At 35.8% G+C, this 15243-nt stretch overlaps 1 protein-coding gene across 1 annotated transcript in view; it reads right to left on the reverse strand.

Annotated features, from left to right (window-relative positions):
* Ift81 (intraflagellar transport 81) overlaps nucleotides 1-15243 on the reverse strand; it is a 70436-nt gene that overhangs the window by 14177 nt on the left and 41016 nt on the right. Inside the window, exons 12-14 of the mRNA XM_076866747.2 lie at nucleotides 14135-14284; nucleotides 8892-9020; nucleotides 7636-7725 (exon numbers count right to left, since the gene is read on the reverse strand). Of these exons, the coding sequence (XP_076722862.1) occupies nucleotides 7636-7725; nucleotides 8892-9020; nucleotides 14135-14284 (369 nt within the window). The remainder of the gene's footprint in view (nucleotides 1-7635; nucleotides 7726-8891; nucleotides 9021-14134; nucleotides 14285-15243) is intronic.

Genomic DNA, 15243 nt, shown 5'->3' on the forward strand with positions numbered 1-15243 from the left:
GCTTCTTGGCATACTTAAGAGTTATTTATACAACAATCAGACATTTGAGAATTATGACAGATGGAAATGCTGATAAGAATAATAGCTACCATGTAGTGAGTTGTGTGCCAGGCTCTTTATTAGGAGCTTGGGATACAAACAGTGAACAAAATAGCCCCAAATTCTTCCCCTCAAGTAACATTCAAACAAGTACACAGGCTGCTGGGTGCTCTGATGGGCAAATGCAAGGTGCATAGGAGCACAGAGGACTCTCACACACCCCAGCCCAGGCTTAGGGATCAGTGAATGTGACAACTTCCTGGAGAAACTGAGCATAAGAATTAGTAAGATTAGTCAGGGGAAAGGTGAACAAGGGGAAGAGGATATTTTTTAAAAAGGAACACTATGTATGAAGGATTGGAAGAAAGAACAAGAACAATTAAGGAACTTACAAACTGTTTATTAGGCTGGATTAGGTCTGGGAAGTAGTGAGAAGGGAGGATGAAGGCTTAGATAAGGGCCTGATCAGAAGAATTTTCTAGGGTGTTTGAACTGGACCCTTAACAATAAGTGAATCTCATAAAAGTTCCTTGAAGGGCTATTACTATCCCACACAATGCTTGGAGAACATTGGAGGGGGGGCATATACCTTGCCAAAGATATACTGCTGGAAAGGGGTGGTGTCAGAATTTGAGTTCAGGCCATTTTCAGTAGTTTCAATGTTTATTCTAATGTAATATTTTGAAGGAGATTATCTGAAAATCTGCTGCAAAACCTAGAAATGATTAAAGTATTGAAAAAATACTTGATTAGGTACATATTCTTTTAAATACAGAGCTGAACTGAATTCTTTTTTTTTTTTTTTTAAAGAGAGAGTGAGAGAGGGAGGGAGGGAGGGAGAGAGAGAGAGAGAGAGAGAGAGAGAGAGAGAGAGAGAAGTTTTTAATATTTATTTTTTAGTTATTGGCGGACACAACATCTTTGTTTGTATGTGGTGCTGAGGATCGAACCCAGGCCGCATGCATGCCAGGCGAGCACGCTACCACTTGAGCCACATCCCCAACCCCTGAACTGAATTCTTAAGGAAGTAAGAGGAATCACCAGGGTCGTAAACAACAAATGACACAGTGGCTACTCTTGGTGAAAGGGTGGAAGGCAGTCAATCCTGGTAATAGAGTGATTTTTGATGTCCAGTCAGGGCAGAAGAATACCTTGGGCCTATGCAGGAAGTTAGAACTGAGGGTCCTATAATAAATCCAAAATGCCTTCAACTTAGGACCCTGTAAGTAAAGGGTTAATACCAGTCCCTGAGAATGACTCTGGTTTCACATAATACAGTTTCCTTGGAAATGGAAGACTTACCATAGATTAGTAATGTTGTGTGTGCTGCCTTTGTTGTCCATACAACAAAGAATTGTATCTGACTTGGGGTGACTAGTATAAAAGATAGCGTGGGAAAAGGGGCTGTGGCTTTCATTTATCAAAGTGACCTACAGCTATAGCTATGACTCTCAAGGGTAACAGTCATATACACCCTAAGTGGGAGAAGGGGCAGCAGATATTCTTTACTTAGGTAGCTGCTGGGCCTCTTGAAGAGATGAAGATGCTATAGTTAATGAAAGCCTTTTTGGTTGGTCAGTCTTATAGTCAAGTTGGTCATTATGCAACTCTAGTGCTGCAGAGACAGCAGACAAGGAAAGGAGGCCTGAAATCAGGTAGGCCTGAGGTTAGTATTTACCCCACCGCATGGTCTAGGAACTCCCAAGATAAGCTCAAAATTAGCGCCAAGCTTGTGTTATTTCTAAAAACCTTGGCAGAATAACTGCAAATCCATTCTGGAGGGACACATATTCCACCTTAGCTGCCAAGATTCAAGAGACAAAATCATGTTAATGGCAGGCTGACAGTCTCAAAGCAGAAAACATGTAAGCAAACAATTAATACATTAAGGAGTAAGAATCAGAAGATATAAATTACAGCAGGATCACACCTCAGGAACTTTGGATCCTAGAAATAAGCTCATTAAATAAATATGCTTAAAATTTAAAAAACAAATAGAAAGGATTAGAAAAATCACACTGAAAAAAATCAAAATAAAAAACATAGTCACAGAAATTAAAGTGGATAGAATAGACACCAGTGACAATAAAAATATTGAATTAGAAAAGAGAACTGAAGAAATTACTCAATATTCAACATAAACAAAAAGATGAAAATCATGAAACTGAGGTTAAGCAATAAGGAACAGAATAGACATGTATAGCACATGTCTAAATGGAAAACAGACTAGAAAAAAAATGGAGGAGAGAATATTTGAATGTATTATATACAATTTTAACAGAAATAAAGACACAAAATAAATTCTAGATATACACTTAGATTATGGTAGCAAAACTAGACACCACTGAAGAAAAAGATAAAGACATTAAAACCAATTATATGAGCAAAATGGCCCAAAAAGAAAAGATAAACTGATAGCAGACCCTTCAATGCATTAAGAGAAAGCAGTGAAAAGATATTTTTTTCTGACCAAGCCATTATTCACACAAACATCCTCCAAAAAGGTTACATTATTTGTTGTAGTGATTCTTTACTGAGAGAACTACTAAGGAATACAAAACAAGGAAAGCTGAAATTCAGGAAGAAGGAAACAGGATCCAGAAGGAAGGAGTAGAATATAAGCAGCAATGGTGAGAACTGCTAACTATCTAGATAAATCTAAACAGGAAATGATTGTATAAAATAGCAATTATAATAACAATGACAAGTACTTTTAGAGATAGAAATAAGAAGGAAATAAAATGCCAGAGACTAACAACATCCATTCAAGATAGGAGAGGGTGTTAAGTTACTCTGCTGTCCTATATTGCTAGGAGATGCTGACTAACTCTTGACTTTGTTAGATCTGGACTAGATGTTAAAAACTTAAGAGTAAATCATCAGAATCAAAGTAGAAGAAAAAAAAAGATGTAAAAGGGAAACAAAATAGGATTGGTACAATGGGGGATTGAAAAAAAGAAATTAAGCTGAAACAGTAAATAGAATGAACAGAATTTTTAAGAATCCAAATGTATCAATAACCAGTAAGTGCAAATGGGACTAAGTTGCCTACCATGCATAGGGCACTGGGTTCGATTCCTAGCACCACATAAACAAACAAACAAATAAATAAATAAAGGTATAAAAAATTTAGCTATATGCTATTTATGAGGCACATATAGGACAAAACTAAGGACACATAAAACTCAAAGGGAACATATAAAAAGATGTACTAAATAATGCTAATGATAAGAAAGTTGGCATACCTGCTTTAATAGTAGGCAAAATAAGCCTCTGAGGCAAAAAGCATTACCCAAGAGCCAAGAGGGTTAACAAATACAAATAAAATATATAATTTACAGGAAACTTTTTTTAAAAAATAAGGTGTTTTTTCTTTTAGGTATAGTAAAATACACATAAGATTTACCATCTTCACTATGTTTAAGTACAGAGTTCAGTGGCATTAAGTTCATTTACAATGTTGGGCAACCATCACCACCATCAATCTCTAGAACCCTTTTCAACTGAAAAACTTTCACTGAGACTTTTTGTCCATTAAACAACAACTCGGGGCTGGGGATGTGGCTCAAGTGGTAGCGCGCTCGCCTGGCATGCGTGCGGCCGGGGTTCGATCCTCAGCACCACATATAAACAAAAAAAGATGTTGTATCCGCCGATAACTAAAAAAAAATAAAATAAAATATTAAAAGTTCTCTCTCTCTCTCTCTCCCTCCCTCCCTCTCTCTCCCTCTCTCTAAAAACAAAACAAAACAAAAACAAAAACAAAAAACAACAACAACAACAACAACTCTTCATTCACCAGGAAGTTTTGAATAACATAGTTAAAAAGCCTGATCCGTTGAACACATGGAATACAAATGGAAAATAGATACTCTTGATAAGATCAAGTCACAAAAAAAATTTAGGCTGGCCTCAGACCTCTTGATAGCCACTTTTAACTCTAGAAGACTATATAGCTATGCTTTAAAACTCTTCAAGGAAAGAAAGCATGATCTAGTAAGCTGCCGTTGAAATATGTAAGTTGCACCTAGGTGTCCATCAAGGGATAAATAGATAAAGACAATGTAGTGTATATATACAATGGAGTTTAATTCAGCCATAAAGAAAAATAAAATTTTGTCATTTGCAGGAAAATGAATGGAACCAGAGACCATCATGTTAAGTGAAATAAGTCAAACTCAAAAGGTTAAGGGTTGTATGTTTTCTTTCCATATGCAGAAGCTAGAGAAGAAAGAAGAAAACAAAGGTGGGGATGGATCTCCAAAAAATCAAAGGGAGATCAGTAGAGAAAAGGAGTAAAGGGTGGGTAGGGAAGGGGGAAGTGCTGGAGAATGATATTGGCCAAATTATAATGTTATATTATATACATGTATGAATATGCAACAATAAATCCCATCACTAAATACAACTATAATGCCCCAATGAAAATGTGGAGGGTGGGGAAGAAATATGTAGACTGCAAACTCATGCAAAAACTAATCAGGGAGCATTTTCTTCTGAGGCTTTTTTGAGGACCTCTGGAAGACAAGTCCAGACAATCAAAGAGAAGTGGGATAAAGAATAATGTAAGGACTGGTAAGAACTACTGGATCTAATAATTAAGGCTTAAAGCCAAAAACAGAGGGGAAACTGGGGTAACAAAACAGAAAGTAACTGTTATTTCCCTGACAAGATAGAAATGATCGAACAAAAACTGCAGGGAGGAAAAAGGGAAAAGAAGGTGGAAGACATAATTAAGTAAGCTGGTTTTCTAATTTTTTTTTTTATACTTATTTATTTTTTTAGTTGTAGTTGGACACAGCACCTTTATTTCACTTGTTTACTTTTGTATGTGGTGCTGAGGATGGAACCCAGGGTATCGCATGTGCGAGGCGAGTACTCTACCGCTGAGCCACAACCCCAGCTCTCTCATTTTTTTAATTGCTGGAAGTAGGTGAGGGACTGTCAAATGACATCATTTACAGCTAACAAATCAAGTAATAGTATAAGTATATCCAAGGCACAAAAGCAAATACTAAGAAAGGTAATATAATCAACTAAAATTAGGTACTAGAGGAGCATGGGGAGGGAAAAGTAAGAAAAAAAATATTAACTTTATCATTTTACAATAAAGATTAATAGATACCATTATCGATTAATGATAGTGTTGGAAATGTAATTGTTAGAATAAAACCACAAATCAGAAAACACACACAGAGGAAGTGGGAGGATTTTTTAAGGCTTTAAAATCAAAAGCCAAACATAAAATGACAACATTAAGATCAAATATATCCACATTATCAATAAATATAAATGGGCTAAATTTATTTTAAAAATCTTTCAGATTATACCATGGAGCAAAACCTTGACTAGAAACATACCTAAAACAAAGTCATTTCTAAAAAATGTTAACTAAAAGCTTCCTATCATGGTGCATATCTGTAATTCCAGCTACTTGGAAGGCTGAAGTGGAAGAATCACAAGTTAGAGGCCAGCCAGGGCAATTTAGCAAGACTCCATCTCAAAAAAAAAAAAAAAAAAAAGTAGAAACTATAAATGGACAAAAATGTATAATAGGTAAATGCAAACAAAATAATATTAGTCAGGGTTGACTTCAGTTCCCTTTCCAAAAAAAAAATCATTATTGGTATACTGTTAGTACAAAGAACTTGCCTGAGCAATCTGCCAGCTATGTGACCTAGGGCACATCCCTAATCTGTCTGTGCCTTCATTTGTTCATCTGCATAAAGGGGAGTCCCTACTTTATTGGACTGTTAAATGAGTAATGTCACAGTGTATGGCACATAGCTTGTACTTAATAATTATGATTATTATCGAATTCATCGTTATCCCCAAGTTACCACTGCTGAGTGAGGTTGCTGAAACTTTCCTGAACCGAAATGTTCTCTGATTGTAGTGCCTCTCTACTTGTTTCAGATATACTATGGTTCTGATTCTTGGATTTCCCTGAAAGTCCACTTCCTTCATTGTCCTAAGTAACCTTTCAATAAACTCTTTATTTAAAATGTAAATGGATTTAATAAAAAACTATTTACAAATAGATTTATTGGCTTACTAGCAGGAAGACATCTTATCATAACTGGAAATACATATAACCAGTCCTTTTGTCTTTAAGTTGCTTACTTAGGGAAACCATTAAGAAAATGAATGAATTGGAATGCATCCATGAAAACAACTACTGATGTTCTCAATATGAAAAGATTGTTCAAAATTTTCTTTCTGGCCAGGCATGGTGGCACATGCTTGTAATCCCAGGAGCTCAGAAGACTGAGGCAGAAAGATTACAAGCCATAATCAGCCTCAGCAACTCAGCAAGGCCCTAAGCAACTTAGCAAGACCCTGTCTCTAGATAAAAAATATAAAATGGGCCAGGGACGTGGCTCAGTGATTAAGTGTACCTGGGTTCAATCCCCTGTACAAAAAAATTTTTAAAAAATCATCTCTCTGAAACTTCTTCCTGACATCACTTCATCTCTGCTTCTTTTCTCACCAGTTAGGTATATAATTCTGATTATATATTTTTCTTAAGATGGATTGTCTGTTATTTTCCTTGAATTTCTTTATATCTCATCCATTAGTGCATGAACTCCAGGGAGCAGGAGCTTGTTGTCTCTTCCATTGTGATAGCAATGGTATGTAATGGTATAAGCAGATTTGAAATAAAATTATACACATGCTAGAATCAAGCCCCAAGTCTCTAACTTACTACTAATCTACTTGGATAAGCTACTAAACCTATCTCAGACTCTGGCATTTTCTATTAAAAGGAAATTATGTCTAAGTGATTTCAAGTTGATATGATTTTTCATTTTGCTTCTCCAACTCTGATGGAGAGTTTTTTAGTTCCACATCAGGCATCTGCAGCACAGCTCACCTTCAAACTTAACAATACTACAGGAAGAGTGATGAAATAATTGCAACTGTAAAATGGTGGAGGCCACCTGACCTAGATTTGTGGAAGGTATTAACTTCTTTTCTTTTTATGGTTCTGGGGAATGGGCCCAGAGCCCTCTATCACTGAGCTATTATGGCCAGCCCTTTGTATTTTGAGACAGGGTCTTGCTAAACTGTCAGGCTGGCCAGGCTGAACTTGTGATCTTCTTGATTCAGCCTCCTAAGTAGCTGGGATTATAGGTATGCTCCACTGCACCTGGCTAAGACTAACCCTCCTGTTTATCTTTAAAGCAGTGGTTAGAATTCGCTTGCAAGTAATGGTGTTTCGTCACTTTTCATGCCTCCCAGAAAAGTGAGTTCCAAAGTTAATTTGTCACTACTTGTTGGCAGACTCTTGAGTTTTACTTGGCTATAGAAGGATGTGGCTTAATATTTACAGATATGACATGCATATGATTTAAAGGAAAAAGTCTCATCTGGTTGCATCTGTGGATTTCAGTTTAAATTCCTGCTTCTCTTCCTTTCCTAGCTTTATGACAAACTTAGTACCATAAATTAATCCAAAAACTTCAAAGATAACATTATTATTATTATTATTATTATTTATTTTCTATAATTACACAAATAAAATATTCAGTAGTCTACCTAGTACATCTGAACAAGACAGAACATTAAAAATGTCACAAAATCATATTCCCTTACTTGACATTTTTGACGCAATTGTCGAAGTTCTTTTATGACTGGGGCTAAAGCTGACTTCTTTTCAGATACCAGGGAATTCAATTTTTTTACCTGTCATTTAAACAAAAAACACAACATTTTAAAAAATTTCAAAAGAAAATATTGCTTGCATAAAAATATGTTGCAGTGTTAAAGAGTATAAAAACTATAAATTACTTCAGGGCCAAACAATGGGAAAGGGACTTAGTAAATTTTGATTCCTCAACAAGATGGAATACTATTTAATCATTCAAAGTGTAAATTATCAAGACTGTAAATCATTATGGGAAAATATTAAATGAATAAAATACATTCCAAAGTTGCCTATACAAACTATAATCGTGTTGTACTATTTAAATATATGGTTATGTAAGTTATATAAGATATACATAAATATGAACAGCATGATATTAAAAATACTTAATAAATGAATGGCACAACTAATGACCAATCAGAATAGACACCAGTCATAGGGACAGAGCCCTGGAGGCTGCCTCTGTACTAAATGCTAGTTTTTTAACAAGTTAGATTTTGGTAAAATTCAGAAGATTCTAGGGGAATATCCAATGTAGACAAGGGTACTCGAAGAGTTTGGCGCACAGCAGCTATTTATCAACAAGGAAAAATTTCAATATTATAATGCCTGATGAAAATATGCCAGTTCATTTTGGCTGAACAAGAGCCCTGAATAAGAAAAGACACTAAGGACATACATTAAAAGGAAATAATTTTATTAGGCAGGGTAGTATAATTTGGGAAAACTTATTTTTTTAAAAAAATTTATTCTTTTGCTATATATATGTATCTAAAAATCATACATAAACTATTACAAGATGAACATCCTTATTAAAATGGAAAAATTCAAAAGAGATTGACAAAAATAGAGCTAGGCACAGTGGCATATCCCTGTGATCCCAGAGGCAGGAGGCCAGCAAGTTCAAGGCCAGTCTCAGAACTTAGTGAGACCTGAAAATTTAAATAAATAAATAAATAAATAAATAAATAAATAAAGGTCTGGGTATGTGACTCAGTAGTAAAACACCCTGGGTTCAACCCCCAGTACCACCCACCCTCAACAAAAAAAGAGAGAGAGACTGATAAGAACAGACCAAAGAATTATAAAACACACTGTACAGAAAAGAAAATCTGAATGTTTCACTGAAAATAAAACAAACACAAAAACATCTGTTTTCTAGTAATAGAAGAAAATAAAAGAACTAAAAAGAAAGTGTAATCACCATTTCGGACATGTCATCTAAGGTTCGTCCTTTCATTTCATCAACTTCACTCTTCAGTGCTGATACCCTTTCTAGCTCTTCTTGGGTATAACTATATCCAGATATACCTTTTTTCTCCTCAATAGTTTGCTGTAAGAAAGACATAAAAAGGTCACAAAATGGGTATCAAAATTTTGTTGGTTTCCATATGAAGTAAAGCAGACTTCATACTTTACAAAAAAGTTATAAATACTAAATTTGTTTAGAATTCTAAAGGACAATCTCAAATGACTTTGAATATTACTTCATCCAATTACATGCCTTTCCATGTTACCAACCTATACTAGACTTCACTATGGTATCCTCAGGTGCATAGGAATAATGCTATGCATTTAGTACAGAACCTGAAACACAGGTTATACTCAATAAATATTTAATAAATGAATGAATTCTCAGGTGGTAAATGGTTCTTGCATTTGGTCACTTATCCAATATTTATTATATGTCCAGGCACCAGAATACAGCAGTGCACAAAAAGGGGGGATTCCTTCCCTCACAGAGCCTACTTGTGGAAAAAATAAGCAGTGTAAATAAATAAAATACATATGGTGTGAGATAAGAATGGGGTTGGAATCTTAAATCATAAAGCGATTAGAGAAGTTTTCCCAAAGTGACATCTGAGCAATGTCCTGAAGGAAACAAGGAAGTGAGACTCCGGCAAAGGAATAGAAACAGGAGTGTTAACTTTAGGAGAAAACTTGGAGAATGTAGCACCCTAGAGACAAGAGAAGAAAAATTTTATAGGAAGAAGTAGCGATTGACTGTGTCAAATATTGCTAAAAGGTCAAGTAAGAAAAAGACTAAGAATTGATCATTGGAATTAGCAATGAAAAAGTACTGGTGATCTCACAAGAAAAATTGCAATGGAATGACTGCTTTGGAAACCTTTCTGGCAAGGGTTCCAAGAAAATGGAAGAACCAGAATAGAAAGACAAGGAGAAAGATAAAGAAGAAAGACAAAGATAAAGAAGATAAATGCAGGACAGAACCCTTGTCCAGTTGGAATTTTAGGCTGCCAACAGAACTGGGATTTAGAGGAATAAAAGGAATTACAAAGAATTAGACCAAAATTCTGGTACAATTTAGGCATTGCCAAAATCCTAAGCTGTGCACAGCAGAGTAAGACCCTCAGCAGATGATTGCTGAAGATCTGAGTAAGGATTTCAACAATTTTACATTGTTAGGGAAATGGAGGTAGGAATTCAAGACTTGTCAAGGTAAAGTCTCAGAAGGGCTACTTCCTTAGAAGTATGGGTATAACCTAGGAGTAAGAGCTAAGCTCTGCAAGTAAAAACCACTTTCTTGGAGTAAAACTTCTGCTATAGGTTTGGGGACTCTATCTTGGGAGTAAGCAAAAACCAGAAAAATGTCAGCTCTAGTAAAACCACCCCTAAAGGGATAAAGATGATCTACCAGGAAAAAAAATGAATTCTCTTCAAAGAAGACAAAAGGCTGGGATGTAGCTCAAGTGGTAGAGCACTTGCTTAGCATTTGCAAGGCCCTTCACTCAGTCACCAGCAGAAAAAGAAAAAAAAAAAAAAAAAGACAAATACAGTCAGGGCCCTGAAATTTTAATCACATTTAATGCTTGGAATTCAATAAAAATTAGTAGGTAAGCAAAGTAACAGGGTCAAATGAAAATCAAGAGAAAAGTATAAACAATAGAAATAGATGCTCAAGTAAATTAATTAGGTACTTTAAAATAGCTGTGATTAATATATTCAAGAAAATAAAAGCTGGAGATTACAAACAACTGAAATCTATAAAATAGAACCAAATGGAAATTCTAGAACTGAGAAACATAACTGATGTTAAGAATTCAACAAATGGACCAAATAACAGACTAGGCTCTTCCTACCCAATTCTCTTTCCTCCCCACTCTCCCTGCACAGATACTGTACCTGTATCACAATCTGAAGGCTCTCCTGCTCTCTTTCTGTTCCTTTCTCTTTATCCTTCACAAGTGTTTCCTTCCATAAACATCTAATCCTATTTTGGTGTCTGCTTCTTAGAGGACTTGAACTGACATGAAGATGCGTGAACTGGCCTTTGAGGGGAAAGAGTAACACTAAGGACAATAGAATTTGTTGCTAAGGTCCACTGACAGTGAAGAAATAAGATGACAGGCTCAGATCCACTAATCAGTAATTTAAAGCAAAGTAATAAAGTCAGATAGCTTCCTTAGAAGGTTTAAATAAGCCCTCATTTCCCACTGTTGAAGGGCAAAGAGAACTGAAAACCAGGCACAGAACTTATAAGATAGGTAAAATTTCAAAGAAGGTCAAATTATGTAAGTCTAAGAAAACATTCCATGCCCAAATCAGAGCCTTGATGGAGAAGACGACAGGTTCTGAGTCTGGAAGGAGGATATCTGGATAGATACTTGAAATGCTTCAACTCCCAATGTAACCTGTATCCTCTGGGCCATGATAGATTGTTGGTTTAGAAGAAGCAAGACAGCAATGTTGAAAGTCTGAGGACAAGAAGATCTAGGGAATGGGCATGTGAATGGACTTATGGGAGCAGAGACTAAGTGTGATCACCTTTTCATCACATGTCCATCAGAGAATGTTTTCAGTGTCAGAAAAGACACTGAACAACAAAAAGGAAAGGATGATTTGGCCAGTGATAGCAACCAATTTCTGTCTTTGACCACTCAAAGCTTAAAAAATGGGCTCATGAACAGAATAGCTATGTTGGGCTCTCTTTTCTCACCAATGCTCATCTAGCTACTGTTCGAGCAGTAGAAAATGGATTAAGGCACTTGTTCTAGACTTCCCTCACCTTCAGCTAGAACTTCATCTGATCTAGATGACTTACTGGTAGGATGACCCACAGTTCCTAGAGAACTGTGCCTTTATCAGGCTATGGCTGGTATATGTGCCCACTGACAGCTATCACTATGTATGGCAGTAACAAGATGGGTCTTAATAAATTACATAAGTGCCAAATGATTTATTTCTGTCCCCATTATTTAGCAGTGTCTGTATCACCTTATAATGTCCGGCCAATATAACTCTTTCCTTTGCTGGCTGGTTTGCTGGTATGAAGAGCCCAAGTAATCAGATGGTAGTCAGAGCATTAAGTTTTGAAAGCCTTCTAATGGAAGCATACCTACCCTGGGAACAAGAACATCTATACCCACAGAGCTTCAAGTTGTCTGGAAGGGAAGCATAATTCCCTAAGTAAACCAGTAATAATAACATTAATCCAGTCATGAAAGCAAAGTCCTCATAAACGACCTAATCACCTTGCAAAGGTATGTTTCTCAACACTGTTACAACAATGAAAGTTTCAATCTGTCCACTAATCTTCCTACTAGAAATTTTCACCAATAAGAATCTGGTAGAAGGTATACTTGTGTGGAATGAATTTAAAGTGAGAAATAAGCAGATTGCAAAAGTGGAAGGGGTGGACTATAGTGGATATTGTTTTCCACTCATATCTCATCTGCAAATTGTTGTGTTGGCTGCTAATGGTTCACAGCTGCTCCTTCTCCAGAGTATACACTCAGTCAACTGGGAATCTCCTCACTTAAGAGTGCCCTACCAAAACCAACGACTGACTGACATGGGGCTATGAAAGGCCAGCCTCCTTGCCTCAAGGTATAATCAACTCCATGGTGCAATTTGCTTGATTTCCTCTTGGGATCAGAATGAATCTGACGCCAACTGAGACTGGTCCTTGCTTGGCATTTGTGTGTGTGTGTGTGTGTGTGTGTGTGTGTGTGTGTGGTGTGTGGGTGTAGATAAACAGCATGCCTTTATTTTATTTATTTATTTTTATGTGGTGCTGAAAACTGAACCCAGTGCCTCATGCATGCTAGGCCAGCGCTCTTCCTCTGAGCTACAGCCCCATCCCTGTTAGCCGTTTTGTGCTGATCCATTCCCTTACTTCAGGAGGCACTCCCTGAAGAATCACTTGAGAAATTCCCTTCTCAGGCTCTACTTCAAGGAAACCCAATGTAAGAAAAAAATATAAAACAAAGACTGATAGAACTTAAAGTAGAAATAGATAAGCAATAATTATAGCTAAAGATCTTAACAAATTTCTCTCAATACTGATGGAAGAAGCTGACAAAAATATTAAAAGGAGTACAGAAGATTTGAATATCATGGTTAACACACTTGTTGGAATTTACATATACAGAATATGATTCCCAACAACTGTAAAACATACATTCTTTTCAACTGCACATAAAAGTAGTTACCAGTGCAGACCATATGCTGGGCTATAATGCAAGACTAAACAAATTTCCAAGGACTGAAATCATAAAGTCTGTCCTCTGGTTACAGTAGAAATGAGCTAGACATCCATAACAGAAAGGTAACTTGAAAATCTCCAAATGTTTGCCTTTAAAAAATAATTACTAGGTAAAACAACAAAGCAAACAAGCAAAGCATAATGGAAATAAGAAAATAATTTGAAGTGATAACAATGCAGTTGCTACTACCAATTTTAGTGCTGTTAGAATCCATGTTTGATTAACAGTAATTTTCACTTTTTAAGTTTTCTAGAAGGAAACAGTTATTAAACAGCATGAAACAGAAAAGTTCAGATTGTCAGCTAACTTTCAACTGGTTGAAAGTTCATTTATCTCTACCAGCTATTGTTAGTTGGTAAGTAGAATCCTGATGAAACTAATTTCCTGTGGTGGGAAAAAAAAAAAAAAAAAAGTCAAACCAAGAAAACTTAGAGGCACTCGCATCCACAATGACAAAAGCTTTGCCGATTACTACTCCAGGTTCAATTTTTTTTTCTGATAACTACATCACAAACACATAAGGAATAAGCCTGCAGGCAAAATTCCGTAGAGCACCCTTTCTGAATATTTCTTTCCAAAGCTCCTTGGAAGCGCATACTTAGAAATTTCTACCTAAGAAGCCATGATAAATAAATATCTTACAGCCATTCTCTTGGTATGATAATTTTACTCATATTAACTAGCTAACCAAAAGAAAAACCTATTTGGACTTCAACTCCTATTAATAACTCTAAGGTGAGTACACATATTTTAATGTAGCAGTGTTGTGCTTACTGCTACATTAAATGAATCAGCTTATATGACACCTCTGTAGTTAATCAGAGAAATCTAATAATTTTATGTTTTCTTCCCAGTAAAAACAATGACCTTAATACAAAGCTGTAAACCATAAACCAGATGACATTTTTATTTACAGCAGCCCAAGATAATACCATATTACCAGTTGATGTTGAATATTTTCATGACGTTGCTTAAGAAGTTCTTCTGTCCTCTGCAAGAGGCCAAATTCAGCTTTAAATTCGGCAATTATTTGATGTTTCTTTTTGAAAACTGTACTCTTGCTTCGAAGTTTACTGACATATCGTTTGAACTATAAAAAAACATAATATGTAATTCAATGAGTAGACCAGTAGCTAAGTATTATACATAATCTTTTTTTTTTAATTACATTTATAATTTTTTTTTTTTGAGAGAGAGAGAGAGAGAGAGAGAGAGAGAATTTTTTTTATTATTTATTTCTTAGTTCTCAGCGGACACAACATCTTTGTTTATATGTGGTGCTGAGGATCGAACCCAGGCCGCACGCATGCCAGGCAAGTGCGCTACTGCTTGAGCCACATCCCCAGCCCCTATACATAATCTTAATGTATTATAAATCTGTTGTTCTTTATTCACCAATACATGGGTCACAAACATATAATAATAACTTAGTTTTATTAGGAAACTTGGAATGATTAACTGCTCAATTAAAACACTATAGGGGGTTGGGGTTGTGGCTCAGTGGTAGAGTGCTTGCCTCTCACGTTTGAGGTGCTGGGTTCAATTCTCAGCACCACATATAAATAATTTTTTTTAAAAAAAGGTCCATAGACAACTAAAAAATATGTATATATGTTAAAAAAAAACACTATAGGAAGAACCTGGCCTACCATATTTAAATCACTTCAAAACCAAAGCAATCGACTATAATACTGTAAATGAGATAATTCTTTGGGAATTTTCTTATTCTTTCTTTTTTTGAAAGACAGCACTTTTCCTCTTTTATTTATTTGGTTGTTTTGTAGTGCTGGGGATTAAACCCAGGGCCTTATGTGTGCAAGGCAAGCACTCTACCAACTGAGCTATATCCCCCCTCTTCTTATCCTTTTTAATGCCCAATGCTTTTTAAAGCTACTTGGTTGGGGGGGGGTTAATAAATAATATTATAAATAATAAAGTGATGAACATATTATTGAAATTTTGGGGAAAAAAGGAAAAAAACATCACTCAAAGTTGAATACAAGCTCTGTTACCATGTTGACATTTTTCCTTTTAAGGAAAATTATTAGA

This window comes from Callospermophilus lateralis, chromosome 1 (genome assembly GCF_048772815.1).
Source record: "Callospermophilus lateralis isolate mCalLat2 chromosome 1, mCalLat2.hap1, whole genome shotgun sequence".
NCBI lineage: Eukaryota > Metazoa > Chordata > Mammalia > Rodentia > Sciuridae > Callospermophilus > Callospermophilus lateralis.